The sequence below is a fragment of the Panthera uncia genome, chromosome F1 (genome assembly GCF_023721935.1).
Source record: "Panthera uncia isolate 11264 chromosome F1, Puncia_PCG_1.0, whole genome shotgun sequence".
NCBI classification, from domain to species: domain Eukaryota; kingdom Metazoa; phylum Chordata; class Mammalia; order Carnivora; family Felidae; genus Panthera; species Panthera uncia.
In genome coordinates this window covers 40,908,270-40,920,943 of record NC_064813.1, presented here as the reverse complement: position 1 = coordinate 40,920,943, position 12,674 = coordinate 40,908,270, and the positions used below count along the sequence as shown (strand labels likewise).

The 12,674-nt window shown below is 51.5% G+C and overlaps 2 protein-coding genes across 6 annotated transcripts in view; one reads left to right on the top strand and one right to left on the bottom strand.

Moving 5' to 3' along the window:
* Positions 1–3,219, bottom strand: part of ATP2B4 (ATPase plasma membrane Ca2+ transporting 4) — a 51,507-nt gene extending 48,288 nt beyond the window's left edge. For 3 of the 5 annotated variants that reach the window (XM_049634414.1, XM_049634412.1, XM_049634413.1), the window contains exon 1: positions 2,451–3,219. In XM_049634414.1, the coding sequence (XP_049490371.1) occupies positions 2,451–2,643 (193 nt within the window). In that variant the 5' untranslated portion in view covers positions 2,644–3,219. The remainder of the gene's footprint in view (positions 1–2,450) is intronic. The other 2 variants (XM_049634410.1, XM_049634411.1) reach the window with 1 other exon arrangement.
* Positions 1–12,674, top strand: part of ETNK2 (ethanolamine kinase 2) — a 407,034-nt gene that overhangs the window by 367,919 nt on the left and 26,441 nt on the right. The gene's annotated exons all lie outside the window — the stretch shown is intronic.

The window sequence follows — 12,674 nt, the reverse complement described above, 5'->3', positions numbered from 1 at the left end:
CGGACTCCCTGCCTCCCCAGCTCCAGGACCGGCCCTATGATTAAGTCTTACACGGAAACAAATCAGGATACAGACTTGTGATCTAAGGAAGCAGGAGAATGGCGGCAGACAGCCGCCCCACTGGTAGGGGGACTGGCGTTGGGGCATGGCCGGGGCCCGTAGCAACAGAGGCACCTGCCATCAGAAGCCATGGCTTTCCACCACAGGTCGGAAACTAGGAGTGGGGAGGAATCTAAGGGCATTAGTTACATTGACAACATTTGCTGTCTGATGGTGAGATTAAAGTGGCATATATGATGGCCTTTGGGAATCGAAGCTGTCTGGGAATCAGGGAGGAGACAGTAGCAGCTATGAGAAATGGATTAGGAAAACTGGGAGGAGAGTCTGGATCCTTCTATCAGTTGCGTCCCAGGTTCCAACTGATTTGGACTCCTGAGCTTTGCTTTGTGAGAGAAACGACTGGCCAAAGCCATCAAGAGTGGTATAGGAAGGGGAAAAAGGAAGATCCTGCCTGCATTCTGATGGGTGTCTCTAAACGCCTGCATTGCTCAGTGAAAATAGAATGTGAATAGCCTCTGTTTAAGGTCAACACTACTACAAAAGTGGCAGAATAAAGAAATCTAGCTGACAAGAAGCAGTGCCCAAAGGGCAGTCGTTAGATTCTAGCCAGAGGGCAAAGACTGAGCCGTGGGAGAGCGACCAAGCCCTGCCATCTGAACCAGATCTCTTTGACATCCAGAGGTGAAAGGACGCAATGGCCATTGGTTGCAGTCATACAAGCAGGAACCTCTCCAGAGGAAATAATACATCGCACTCCACGGGCACTCATACTCTGGCAGATACCTTCAGACATGTGGGCTCCATTTTAATCTGAGACAGCTCATTAATTGAATACCCATCATAAGCTTGAGCGCTGGATGCACATGATATGTACGTGGAATCCCAATATTTTAATCCTGATAACTGAATGGGCTAGGTATTAACATCATTTTCAAAGAAGGAAGAGACTCAGGGCGGTTAAGTAAACCGTTCAGTGATACTCAGTAAATGGGGGAGCTAGTGTTTGAACTCATGCGAGGTAGGAAACTGGATTCTAGCAGTCAAGAGAACACGGAAGGAAGCTCCCTCAGATTGCGAAGAAAACAAGACATGTTAATGTACAGATATCTAGATAAAAATCTCTCGCTCGTTCGCTCTTGCTCTCTCTCAATCCTAAAGAGTCTGGAAGAGAGACTTGGACAAGAGTCCAAGTCCAAGTCCAAACTTACAGCACTGGCTGGGGGTCAAAACTTCTTAGACTTGGCAAAAAATATGATGTAGGTTCCAAGGAAGGCTAGAAATAGTCTATTTCAAGAGGCTAAAGGCATCTGAAGGACAAGATCTTTTTTTTTTCTTAATATTTTTTTAATATTTATTTTTATTTTTGAGAGAGAGGGAGACAGAGACAGAGACAGACTGCGAGTGGGGGAGGGGCAGAGAGGGAGGGAGACACAGAATTCGAAGCAGGCTCCAGGCTCCAAGCTGTTAGCACAGAGCCCGACACGGGGCTCAAACTCAGGAACCGCGAGATCACGACCTGGGCCAAAGTCGGATGCTCAACCAGTCAGATGCTCAACCGACTGAGCCACCCAGGCGCTCTGAAGGACAAGATTTTTGATTTACCTAATGCTACTCAGCCATGTCCTGCCTCACTGATGGGGCCAAGTAAGACCCCGTAACACAGATGCTATAACCCTGCATAAGTGAGAAAGGAAGGTTCCTTTGATTCTGTCTCCATTCTGATGAGGCAAAATTTTATGTTACCATGGCTTATTGGGCAACTGAAGTGAGCCAGGCAAGCACGAAGCCAGGCTTTCCGTTCTCTTTTAAAAGCACATTAAGAAGAACTATATTAAAGTGTGCCAGGCAGGGTTGAAAAAAGTCATCAATAATTCCCTGACACGAAGCAAAGTGAATAATCCAAAGGTACGGTAGGTACTCCCCTGTGATTTGCCCCCCCTATTTCTAACTGTACACGATAGAGAGATGCCACGTTGGGCGGATGCACTGGGTCACTTTTTTTGTGCCCGTTCTCCCCAGTTACACTGTGAGATCGGTGTGGGGCAGAACTGTAGTTAAGTTCTTCTGTAATCAAAGACCGATATTGAATAAGAGACTTGATCACTTACTGATAAAAGCGTCTCTAACACAAACACTTGTAAAGCAGAGCCAAATCCTCTCCTTGCTGTACACTGACACAGAAAAAGGAAGAAAGTCCGACCGTCAGCGAACACCGTCGCTGGGAAAGAGATGGCTCTCCGTGGTCTCACCTCCTTTCAGAGGCCATGTTTTTCTCAAACGACCCAGATACACCAGTGAGGTCTCTTACTGCCCTCTCGAGAAGCCGGGAAACCATAGTTTTGAACACTAGCCACCTTCCTCTGATTCCCCACCCCTGGTGTGGTTTTTACCTTCCACGGGGTTGGTTTTCAGTCTACTGCAGAGATTCGTTACACCCCCGTAGTGGACGTTGATCTGGTTGATTGCGTCGGTCGAACGTAGCTCCATGAGCTTCCGCAGGTCCATTACTGTGCAGCCAAACTCCCGCTCGTGGCTCTCAACCATCGAGTTGGCCGGCAAGGTACGTTCTGTTGGGTTCGTCATTCTGCCTGCTGTTACCAAGCCCCTCAACCAGAGAAAATGTGGCTTCCCTTCAACTGGTCAGGAACTCCTGCCCTTCTGCCTCACTTCTTACTTCTTGCTTCTCTGGGAGCCTGGGTAGGAAATAGTTGGGCTATATCCTGTGCAGTGAGCTTCAGGGTAGCAGCCTCTAGCCCAGATCCTTTTTGGTGTATGAAGCTCGGCAGTGAGGGGAGGAAGGGGATGGGGGAGCCGAGTGGAAGCCGGACCACGTGTCACGACGATTGGTGTCCCCAGGTGGTAATGGAAGCCGTTGTCCAGGGTAGGTAGGTTCCTAGCTTAGACCAGCTTGCCCAGATGGAGGTGTAAACAGGATGTGCATGTTACCATGGAGGCTACCTTAGCAACAACCGGCAACTGCGGTGGTAGAGAGGCGGCAGGAGGAGGAGGAGGAAGAGGAGGGCTCCCTGGATACCGCTGACAACTGGATCTCTGGAATAAAGATTCGAAGACAGACAAAAACAATTAGAGCAGCCATGAGGATCCAGCACCTGCGAGGCAAGAGGTACTCATTCTAGGGCTTAGATGACAGCGGGTGCCTGAGCTGAACCGATCGCCGAGGCCTGAGCTGAGGGCTCGGACTCAGGAGGGGCCCGCCTCTCCCTAGGAGGCCCCAGCAGCCTGTACACCCCCATGGAGAGGAGTAATTTCCGATATACCCCAGTCTTCACATCACACCATTCTCAAGCCAAGTGACAATCTGGCGACTTCAGGAACTTGGAAATAAAAGGTTTGTAACCCCTAATGGCTCTCACGCTCTCCACGTCTATCCACATGAGGGCCCCACTATGAACTCCTTTAGTCTGATCTTAACTCTAACTGGGGAGAAGAGGTCAGAAGAGGAGTCCAGACCAGAGTGGCCTGGAGGGTGGCCTGCCAGTCTGCCCCCCGCGCCCCTGAACCCTGCGCCCTGTACCCAACACCCACATTGACAAACCAGGAGGGCAACCTGATAGAAGATGCCCAGATGCTCCGGGGCCCCTCCGAATACTCAGCCTCTAGCCCACTGCAGCTGTGAGCAGGTTGGGGACTACATTCAGGTCTTGGAGCTAATAAGCCCCATCCCTCCAAAAAGCTTTCGCCGTCTCCAAAAGGGGAGAGTAAAATGCTCTGGCAGTTGGCAATCCAGGGTGCAGCCTTTCTACGTAAACGGGACAGAAGGACCTCGGAGAAGGAGGTTTGCAGCGTATGGTTTCAGTGTTACTTGGGGTGGTGGGGATAAGGCAGCTATCAGTTCAGATAGAGCCCAGGGCCATGGCAAGGTCAGCAGGAAAGCAGGGTTAGCCCGCGTGTGAGTCAGCATCAGAGGGTCTCAGGTCAGCATTTCTCCCCTCAGAAAGGCATGTGCGCCCCCTCTGAGTGGGAGGAAGGGCGGAGCTACGTGCAGGTGAGGATCTAAAGGGCTGAAGGTGGCCAGGCTCCCCCTGCCCCCCGCCCCGGCCCTGTTCTTAGCTTTAGAGAGCAGCTCCTGCGTGTCGTGGGGGACCCATCGTCACACAGCAGCCGTTTAAATGTGAAGCGGCTCTTTCTGAACACGGCACCAGAACATGGGGGCCCAGCCCTGGTTAAACAGTCCCCAGTGACTGGAGTTCAGTAACCAGGGAGTGGCAAGGATCTCGGGACAGCCCCCCTCTAATACATAGATGACATCCTCACTTGTAGAAGGCGAGCAAAGAGGCACAAGAACCATCAGAAAAGGGCTGGGCTCTTTTACCGGTTACTTTTCCCCAAATCATGTATGGCCAAAGTTTCCTACCAATCCTGTTCCCGGCGGGTCCCCTGGGATGGAGTTGGGTACTCCTCCCTCCCCCAGTGTTCACTCTGTCTCCTCCTTTTATCAGAGATTTTTAGAACTACTCTGACCTACAGAGGGCTAAGCAAGCATGGCTTTGCTTTATTGTTGCTATTGTTTTTCAAACATCACACTGCCTTTTGCTTTTTCTCTTTTAAAGAATTTTTTTAAAGTTTATTTATTTATCTGAGAGAGAGGGAGAGAGAGAGAGAGAGGAGGGAGGGGCAGAGAGAGGGAGGGAGAGAGAGAATCCCCAGCAGGCTCCATGCTGTCAGCACAGATCCCGACGCGAGGCTCGAACTCCCGAAACCGTGAGATCATGACCTGAGCCGAAACCAAGAGTTGGACGCTTAACCGACTGAGCCCCCCAGGCGCCCCCTCCTTTTTTTCTTTTTTAGATGTCATCAGAGTAGCCTGGGGAACAGAGGTCTGGAGAGAACCTGAGGCGGCGTGTCAAACTCCCTTCATTCAGACTGGCCCAATGATAGGCGGTACGTACGACAGAATTTCCCTCCAGTTCAGCTTCTCGTCGAAGCCTGGAAGCAGTGGGAAGGGCTACAGCAGTAAGGAGCCCATCTTGACCCTTAAGTAGAGCTCCTTAACCTTTCAAGAGGATGTTGACAACAGTGCTGACAGAGTGCTAAACTGGAAATCAGACTTTACTTTTTCTATCTCCACCCACTATAGTGTCTGTCCCATGAAGGCTAAGCTTTGCACTTGTCGTGTTCACAGCTTTATCCCCAGTGCCATAAGGGCGCCTGCACACATGGGCATTCAGCTCATTTTGTTGTCGTGGTTGTTGTTGTTGAATAACTGGTAGCAGATTCAGAACCAATTTACCATCTTCCCAGGCACCCTTGGGGCATGTCACTTGGCCTTCTTAGGCTCAGTTCCTCCCACCTTCACCTGGGGGAAAAAATCAGCCCTCCCTCTTCACACCATCTCAAGAAAGTGACAAAGGACTAGAATAAGAGATAGAAATAGTGCTGGAAACCTTTTTTTTTTTCTCTAATGTTTATTTTTGAGAGAGAGAGAGAGAGAGAGAGAGAGAGACAGAGTGAGAGCAGGGGAGGGGCAGAGAGAGAGAGAGGGAGACACAGAAAACGAAGCAGGCTCCAGGCTCTGAGCTGTCGGTACAGAGCCCAACATGGGGCTCGAACTCACGGACTGCGAGATCATGACCTGAGCCGAAGTCGGACACTTAACTGGCTGAGCCCCTAGTGCTTGGAAATCTTAGATGAAAGATGACCAGTGTCCAGTATGTCCACTCTCAAGTGATGGGAGAAGGCTTAATTTGATCTTAATGAACTTTTGGTATCTAGCCCTTTAAGCAGAAGGACAATAAGCTCCACGTCCCCCTCCATCTCTCCTTGCCAAAGGGAATGCCCAACCCTCAGAAAGAATGGAAAATTCCAAGGCAGCTCCATTAGCAATAACCATTAGCTACGTTATAACCACTGGCAACACCACTAGGCTATGCAGCCTTCGATTTCTAGAAAAGAAGAAGGGACCGTCTGAGTCAGAGTTCCTTACTTTGAACCTCTCCTCAAGGTATGAAAGGGGAGAAATTTTTCACTCACGGAGGCGACCAGTGAGAAAAGGTCACTTGAGATTAGAGCACGTGGGGCCATGTGGCAGAGAATGAGGTCTGTCTGCTTCGGGTTGCTCTAGAGACGCTTACAGAGGAGGTCATGCACTAAGCCATTGACACAGAGTCAAGGGGGCAGTTGTCAGCTGGGGCCCCCAGCTTAAGGTGGGATATCTAAGGACGTTCTTCCGGAATTCGGAGGCCTAGCAGGCACCCATACGCCTCTCTGAGCTCTCAGAATGTGAGCGTTCCACAGCTGCTGAGTCTGCCTAGCCCCTACCCTTATTAGGCAACTGGCAAAGAATAATCTGTAAGTGCTCTCACACCCCCCTCGGCCACAGCCTCAGCCTCAGACGCAATGCTCAGACGCCTGGGAGGTACCACCTCTTGTCAGGTCAGGATTAGTCACGCAGCCTGGGGCATTCTGGGTAAGGTATGTGCTCACTCCCAGTTTCTAGCATTTTGCCAACTTAAAGGACGATAGGACGGAAAAGCAAACACTACCATCACTTCCTACAGGGGCAAGAAATCCTATTATTGTACATGATCATTGAACCATTTCAATGTTCTTCGGCCCAAAGTCTTGTAACGTCCATTGTACAATTGGTAATGACGGTGAAAACATTGTCTTTGATCAATTCTACGTACGACAGCTTTGACACCCCCCCCCCCCCCCTTTACAGATGAAGCCACTGAGGTCCAATGAGAAAAAAAGTGATTTAGTCTTTGGCAAGTCAGCACCCTTGACCATCTGGTGCTCCTTTTGTTATACCTTACTCCCTCCCTCGAGTCTGGACCTCCTCATTTTCTTCCTCCTTCTCCTCCTCTTCCTTCTTCTTCTTTTTTATATTTAATTTCATTTACTTATTTAAAAATTTTTAATGTTTACTTATTTTTGAGAGAGAGAGAGAGACAGAGCGCAAACAGGGGAGGGGCAAGAGAGAGAGGGAGACACAGAATCTGAAGCAGGCTCCAGGCTCCGAGCTGTCAGCACAAAGCCCGACGTGGGGCTCGAACTCACGGAACGCGAGATCATGACCTGAGCCAAAGTCAGACGCTTAACCGACTGAGCCACCCAGGTGCCCCTTTTTTAAAGTTTATTTATTTATTTTGAGAGAGAGAGAGGGAGAACAAGCGGGGGAGGGGCAGAGAGAGAGACAGAGAGAGAGAATCCGAAGCAGGCTCTGCACTGGCAGTGCAGAGCCTTACATGGGGCTCGAGCTCAAGACCCGTGAGATCATGACCTGAGCTGAAATCAAGAGTCAATCGCTCAACTGACTGAGCCACCCAGGCACCCCTTTTCATCTTTTATTTTACAGAGAGAGAGAGAGCATGCATGAACAGGGGAGGAGCAGAGAGAGAGGGAGAGGGACAATCTCAAGCAGGCTCCATGCTGAGTGCGGACCCAGACTTGGGGCTTGATCCCACGACCCTGGGATCCTGACCGGAGCCATAATCAAGTCAATTGCTCAACTGACTGAGCCTCCCGGGCACCCCTGGACTTCCTTATTTTCTGACAAACATCAGAAATGCTGGCATCTCTGGAGTGGAGAAAATAACCGTTTCCACCTAGAGGAAATGTTGACTCTTCACCAGCTCTTTCTCCTTCAGAATCGACCACATCGCATCACAACTACATCACATCACAGGGGCTGAAACAGACCTTCTCCTGCTCCCGTACATACCTGAGAAACAAACCACCCCACGCTTCCAGATAACTCAGTCTGCAGCGAGACTTGCTAGGAAGTTCTGAAACAGGCAGCTGCCAGAGACAAGGACCTCATGCCCTAAGCCACCAAACCATAAACAATAGTCAGACATTCTGTTTCCTCCAATTTTGTCCACGGAATCCCTTACTCTTGGAAACCTTCCCGGGCGCTAAAGAAGCGATACATCCCCAGGCTACGAGGAGAAAGGGCAGCTCCCGTGTAGGGATAGAGTAGGGTCTTTTGAGGACCTGAAAGTGAGCCCACACCCTGACTCTTCCCTGCCAGAAGCTCCTATTGAATCTGGCACGATGCATGGGCAATGAAGTATGAATGGAAACAGGAGAAAGGGAACAGGAGGGGCCAGGGCCCAGGGAACCAGGCTGGCTCAGCACTGCAGCCGGACCTGCCTAGAATAATAAGGGCTACGCTCAGCTCTGGCCTCCAGGCTGCAAGCGAGGGCTGCCTCGTAGAGCCGCCTCTGGTTCCCTGCTCTACCCTGGGTTGACCTCTTCACCAGGCTGAGAGCCTCTGCTCGGGAGCGAGTCGGGAGCACTCAGGGAGATGCTGTGGTTGGAGTGTCAGCGTCACTGCCACGCAGGACATAAGGTGTGAAAGAGGGAAGACTTCGAGGGGGGTGGAGGGACAGGCCGGTCCTCCTCAGGAAGCACCAAACTGAGATACGAAACCTGCTCCAGTCGCCTCTTCTCCCCAAACCTGTGCCCTTCTCTCTGATCCGGAAGCTCCCTCTCCCAAGTGAGGCTCTATTTTTCTCCTTATCTGCAAGGGGAGGGATGGAGTGAGGGAGAGGGGTTGGAAGGGAGGGAAAGAAGGTTTGCCGGGTACCTTAGGAGGCACTTCGTGGGGAAATGAGAGAGACATCACACACGTACAATATTTAGTGCCTAGGTGGCGGCTGATACGTACCGGCTGGTCATCGCTACGTATATTGTCTCACTGAATCCTCACCAACAGTCCCACGGGGAGGGCACCAGCATTTTATAGCAGGGAAATCAAGATTCAGAGAGCTAGGGTTTGTGCTCTAGTTGAATCCAAGCCACTTTGTCTCAAGTACAAGGACATTGCTGTTACAAAATGGAAAAAAAAAAAAAACAAAAAAAACCAAAAAACCAACCGTGGCTTTACTTCCTAAAGCCTGATGAGAAGGTCCACGTGAACCTTTCTGTCCCTTGCCCACAAGCCCTAAAGGCTCCGAAACAGGTCAGGGGAACACCTCCTCAGTAGTGATGAGACCGAGAGGTCCTGCTCGACATTCTCTTCTCTGCTGTCTCCGGCAGGGGCACTTCCTTTGCCATCACCCACAGTTTCTGAGGTTTGACTTCTTCTCTCAGGCATTTCCCATGCTTCTAAGAGGGCCATGCCCTGTCAAGGAAGCTGGCAAGCGCTTGAACATGGCAGGCTGCCTGGCTGGTGTGAAACATCCCTGGCTGGCCCTTCTCTCTGAAGGTCTAAACCCCACACAGAGGTCTCTCTGCTCCCTCCTCATTACAGGCCCCTTATTTCCATGACCCAGATCCTAGCTCACTCTTGCCAGTTCTTGCCTCTTGGGTCTGGCAGCCATGCCCATCATGGTGCCAGGCTCTTCCTCCCCACCCCCGCCATGCCTGCCCTGCCCTATTGCTTCTCCAGTGCCTCCTGGCTTGCAGAAGCAGACCTGGGCACACACCCTCCTTCCGTCTACTGAGGCCCTTTGGAGGCATGTGGGAAGAAAGTACATTGGCTAAAGTTCAGGTGGTGGGGATTACCACCTGTCACCGTCACCCAACAGCCGTGCCCATGCCAGGAAGCCAAGTGAGGGCTGGGGAACCAAAACCAGGCCTCCGCACTGACCACAGGATGGCACAATGTGACCCGTGGTCCTGGTCGAGGTCCTGGAACCTGATGCTAATTCTCAGCCAGCTACTAGGACCAGGGTTCTAGAGGCTACGCCCTTCCTGAAGAGACAGCATCACTTCCCGGTGAGGAAGCAGGGACACATGAGGCTCTCGTGCCCGCTCTTTTCCTCCCCAAGTTGGCCACGCTGAGGAGTCTTCAATTCAGTAGCAGAAACGCAGTGCTAGCATCAAAGGATCTTTCTGGAGAAAATACGTCACCTTTGACCCCTAAGCCTCAGGAATCCAGAATTCTTCCTTCTTTTCCACGGTCGCCTGGTACTTCTAAGTCAAAGCTAAGTCTATGCAGCGTGCCTGGGTGTCTCAGTTGGTTAAGTATCTGACCCTTGATTTCAGCTCAGGTCAGGATCTCATGGTTTGTGAGTTTGGGCTCCGTGTGGGGCTACACGCTGACAGTGCAGAGCCTACTTGGGACTCTCTCTCTCTCTCTTCCTCTTTCTGCCCCTCCCCTGCTCACTCTCTCTCTCTCTCTCTCTTTCTCGTGTGTGTGCACATGCGTGCTCCCTCAAAATAAGTAAATAACCTTAAAAAATAAATAAATGAAACTCGGGACTTCATTAAAAAAACAAACAAACCAACTGAGTCTATGTATACCCTGGGCCTAGTCATGTACTACTGGGTGCATCTCCCAAAGAAATAATCATATAGGTTCAGGAGGCGGCATGAGTGAAGATGTTCACAGGGACATTACTGGTGGTGACAGGAAGTGGTAGGCAACCTGGGATTCCCTGTCCCAATGATGGACAGGCAAAATATGTGTGCTAGACAACAGGGGATATAATCCAACAGTGAGGCACAGATCAGATATACACGCAAGGACACTTGTGATCTTAGAAACAGTGTTGGGGGGGGTGGGGAAAATGCTTTAATAGTTTTTACACAAATTGAAAACACATCATCTAAAGCAATGCTCTATATTTTAAGGGACATATTTATTTTTTGATGAAGAGTTTGCAAAGTCTTTTTTTTATTAAGTCTCTTTTTGAGAGAGAGAGAGGGAGAGAGCACGAGTGAGGGAGGGGCAGAGAGAGGGAGAGAGAGAATCCCCTGCAGCTTCCGCACTGTCAATGCAGAGCCCAAAGCGGGGCTCGAGCTCACCTGATTTAGGGCTTATATCTCACGTGAGATCATGACCTGAGCCAAAGTCAGATGCTTAACTGACTGAGCCACCCAGGCGCCCCTTTAAGGGACATATTTAAACAAAAGATACATATTAGTCCATTGAAATGGGTGAGGACAGGGATAGAGGTGGAATATGGGGTAACGGTGAACACACAAAGGGCCCCTCATGGACCAGTGATAAAATCATACTCTGCACCTGACGCCCTAACAAATAAAACCAAAACACATGGTGATCCTGAGACCGTGCAGTCCTCGAGGGGCTATACTGTCTAAGAGACACTAAGGCAACGGTGACCAAACTTATCGGTTCGGGCCTGATGCCTTCAGGGCGCAGGAAAAGGTAGGGCCCATCGACAGCACAAACTTCCTCTACACAGCGATACCAAGAATTGACCCACGGTTGGTAGCCCGTTCCTAATCATCTGGCTTGTTGAGAGTCAGCTCACGCCAGAGACTCCAGGAACCATCAAGATGGAGACAGGAGGCTTCATGGCCTGGGTCGGGACACTAAAGCAGACTGTGCCTGAGAGGGCAATGTCACCCCTCCGGTATTCTCCTAAAATAGCATCAATAGATCAGGATGAAAAAGGGCAGTCCCTCAGGCTCGGAGCCATGGGGAATGTACCCGCTTCCACATAATCTGAGTCATACTGGCCCAGGTCACCTCCGTGGCCTCCTGTGACCCAAGGGCTGTGGGGGAGTGTTCGCAGCAAGCCAGAGCTCAAAACAATGTGGAGGACGAAACAACGCTGACCATTCCCTTCAGTCGACTAAGGACGGCGAGAGCCGACTGCAGGCGGGAGTGACGGTGCCGCGTGGAAGAAGGCCTGTTGTTTAATGGAAGGGGAGCTGGCAGCCTCCCCCAGGCCCTCCCACTTGCTCATGGGAAATGCTCAGGATATGGGGCAGCGAGGGTGTCTGCTTCTCACTCCTAAGCAGGGAGCAGCTCTTCAGAACTGGGACAGGACGCAGACCTTGGCCGGTCACACGCAAATGTCCAGTATGTATACTCTCTCGGACAACACACATTGCCTTTCTTGGGGCTGCTTTCCGTGGTTTTTCCACATTTTGGTTCCAAGGGAACAAAGGGGCTTTTTAGCAGCTGGATTGGATCTTGGGTTATTTTTAGAAACGAATTTCAGCAGAGTCATGCCAGGCTGGTGGAGAGGGAGAGGAGGGTCAGTCTCCCTTGGCTGCTGGAGCAGGACCTCGTAGCTAGCTCCGAGGCCTCAGGTTCTGGCGGGGGCCCCCAGAGGGGAGGGGGGAAGGCCCTGGCCTCGGCCTGAGAAGGCCACAGCTCAGCCACCAGAAGGGAGTGTCACAGAGCTGCTCTGTCCCCCGTAACATTCCTGTGTGACCCTAGTCAGAGTATGCTGGACATCGTGCCTGGAAGACCGTCCCATCTCCTCCCTCCGCTCCATGACAGCGTCCCCTGGACAGAGCACAGAGAATGCCCTCCACCCCCCAGCCCTTCTCCCAGCCCAGCTGTTTCCTGGAAGTCCCAGGCAAGGACCCCACGCTGAGAAGATGACGTGCATCAGGAAAGAGGGCCGGGGCACTCCCTGATAACATGTCGTCCCATTCGCCCGGCTTTGTCCGTCCTTGTCCACAAACTGCACACACAGCGGCCATCACGGCAACCCCCGGCCGTAGAAAGCGAACTGGCCATTCTCCTCTGCCCTCGCGGCCCGGTCTGGAGCAGTGGTTCTCAAACTCAAGTGGGCATCAGGAGCCCCGGGAGGGCTGATGACAACCTATGGCTGGGCCCTGCTGCTGCTGTGGCCAGAGTTTCTGATTCCAGAGGGGGGAGGGGAGGCCTGGGAATGTGCATATCTAACACGCTCCCTAACAAGGGTGCCGCAGCTGCGGGTCTG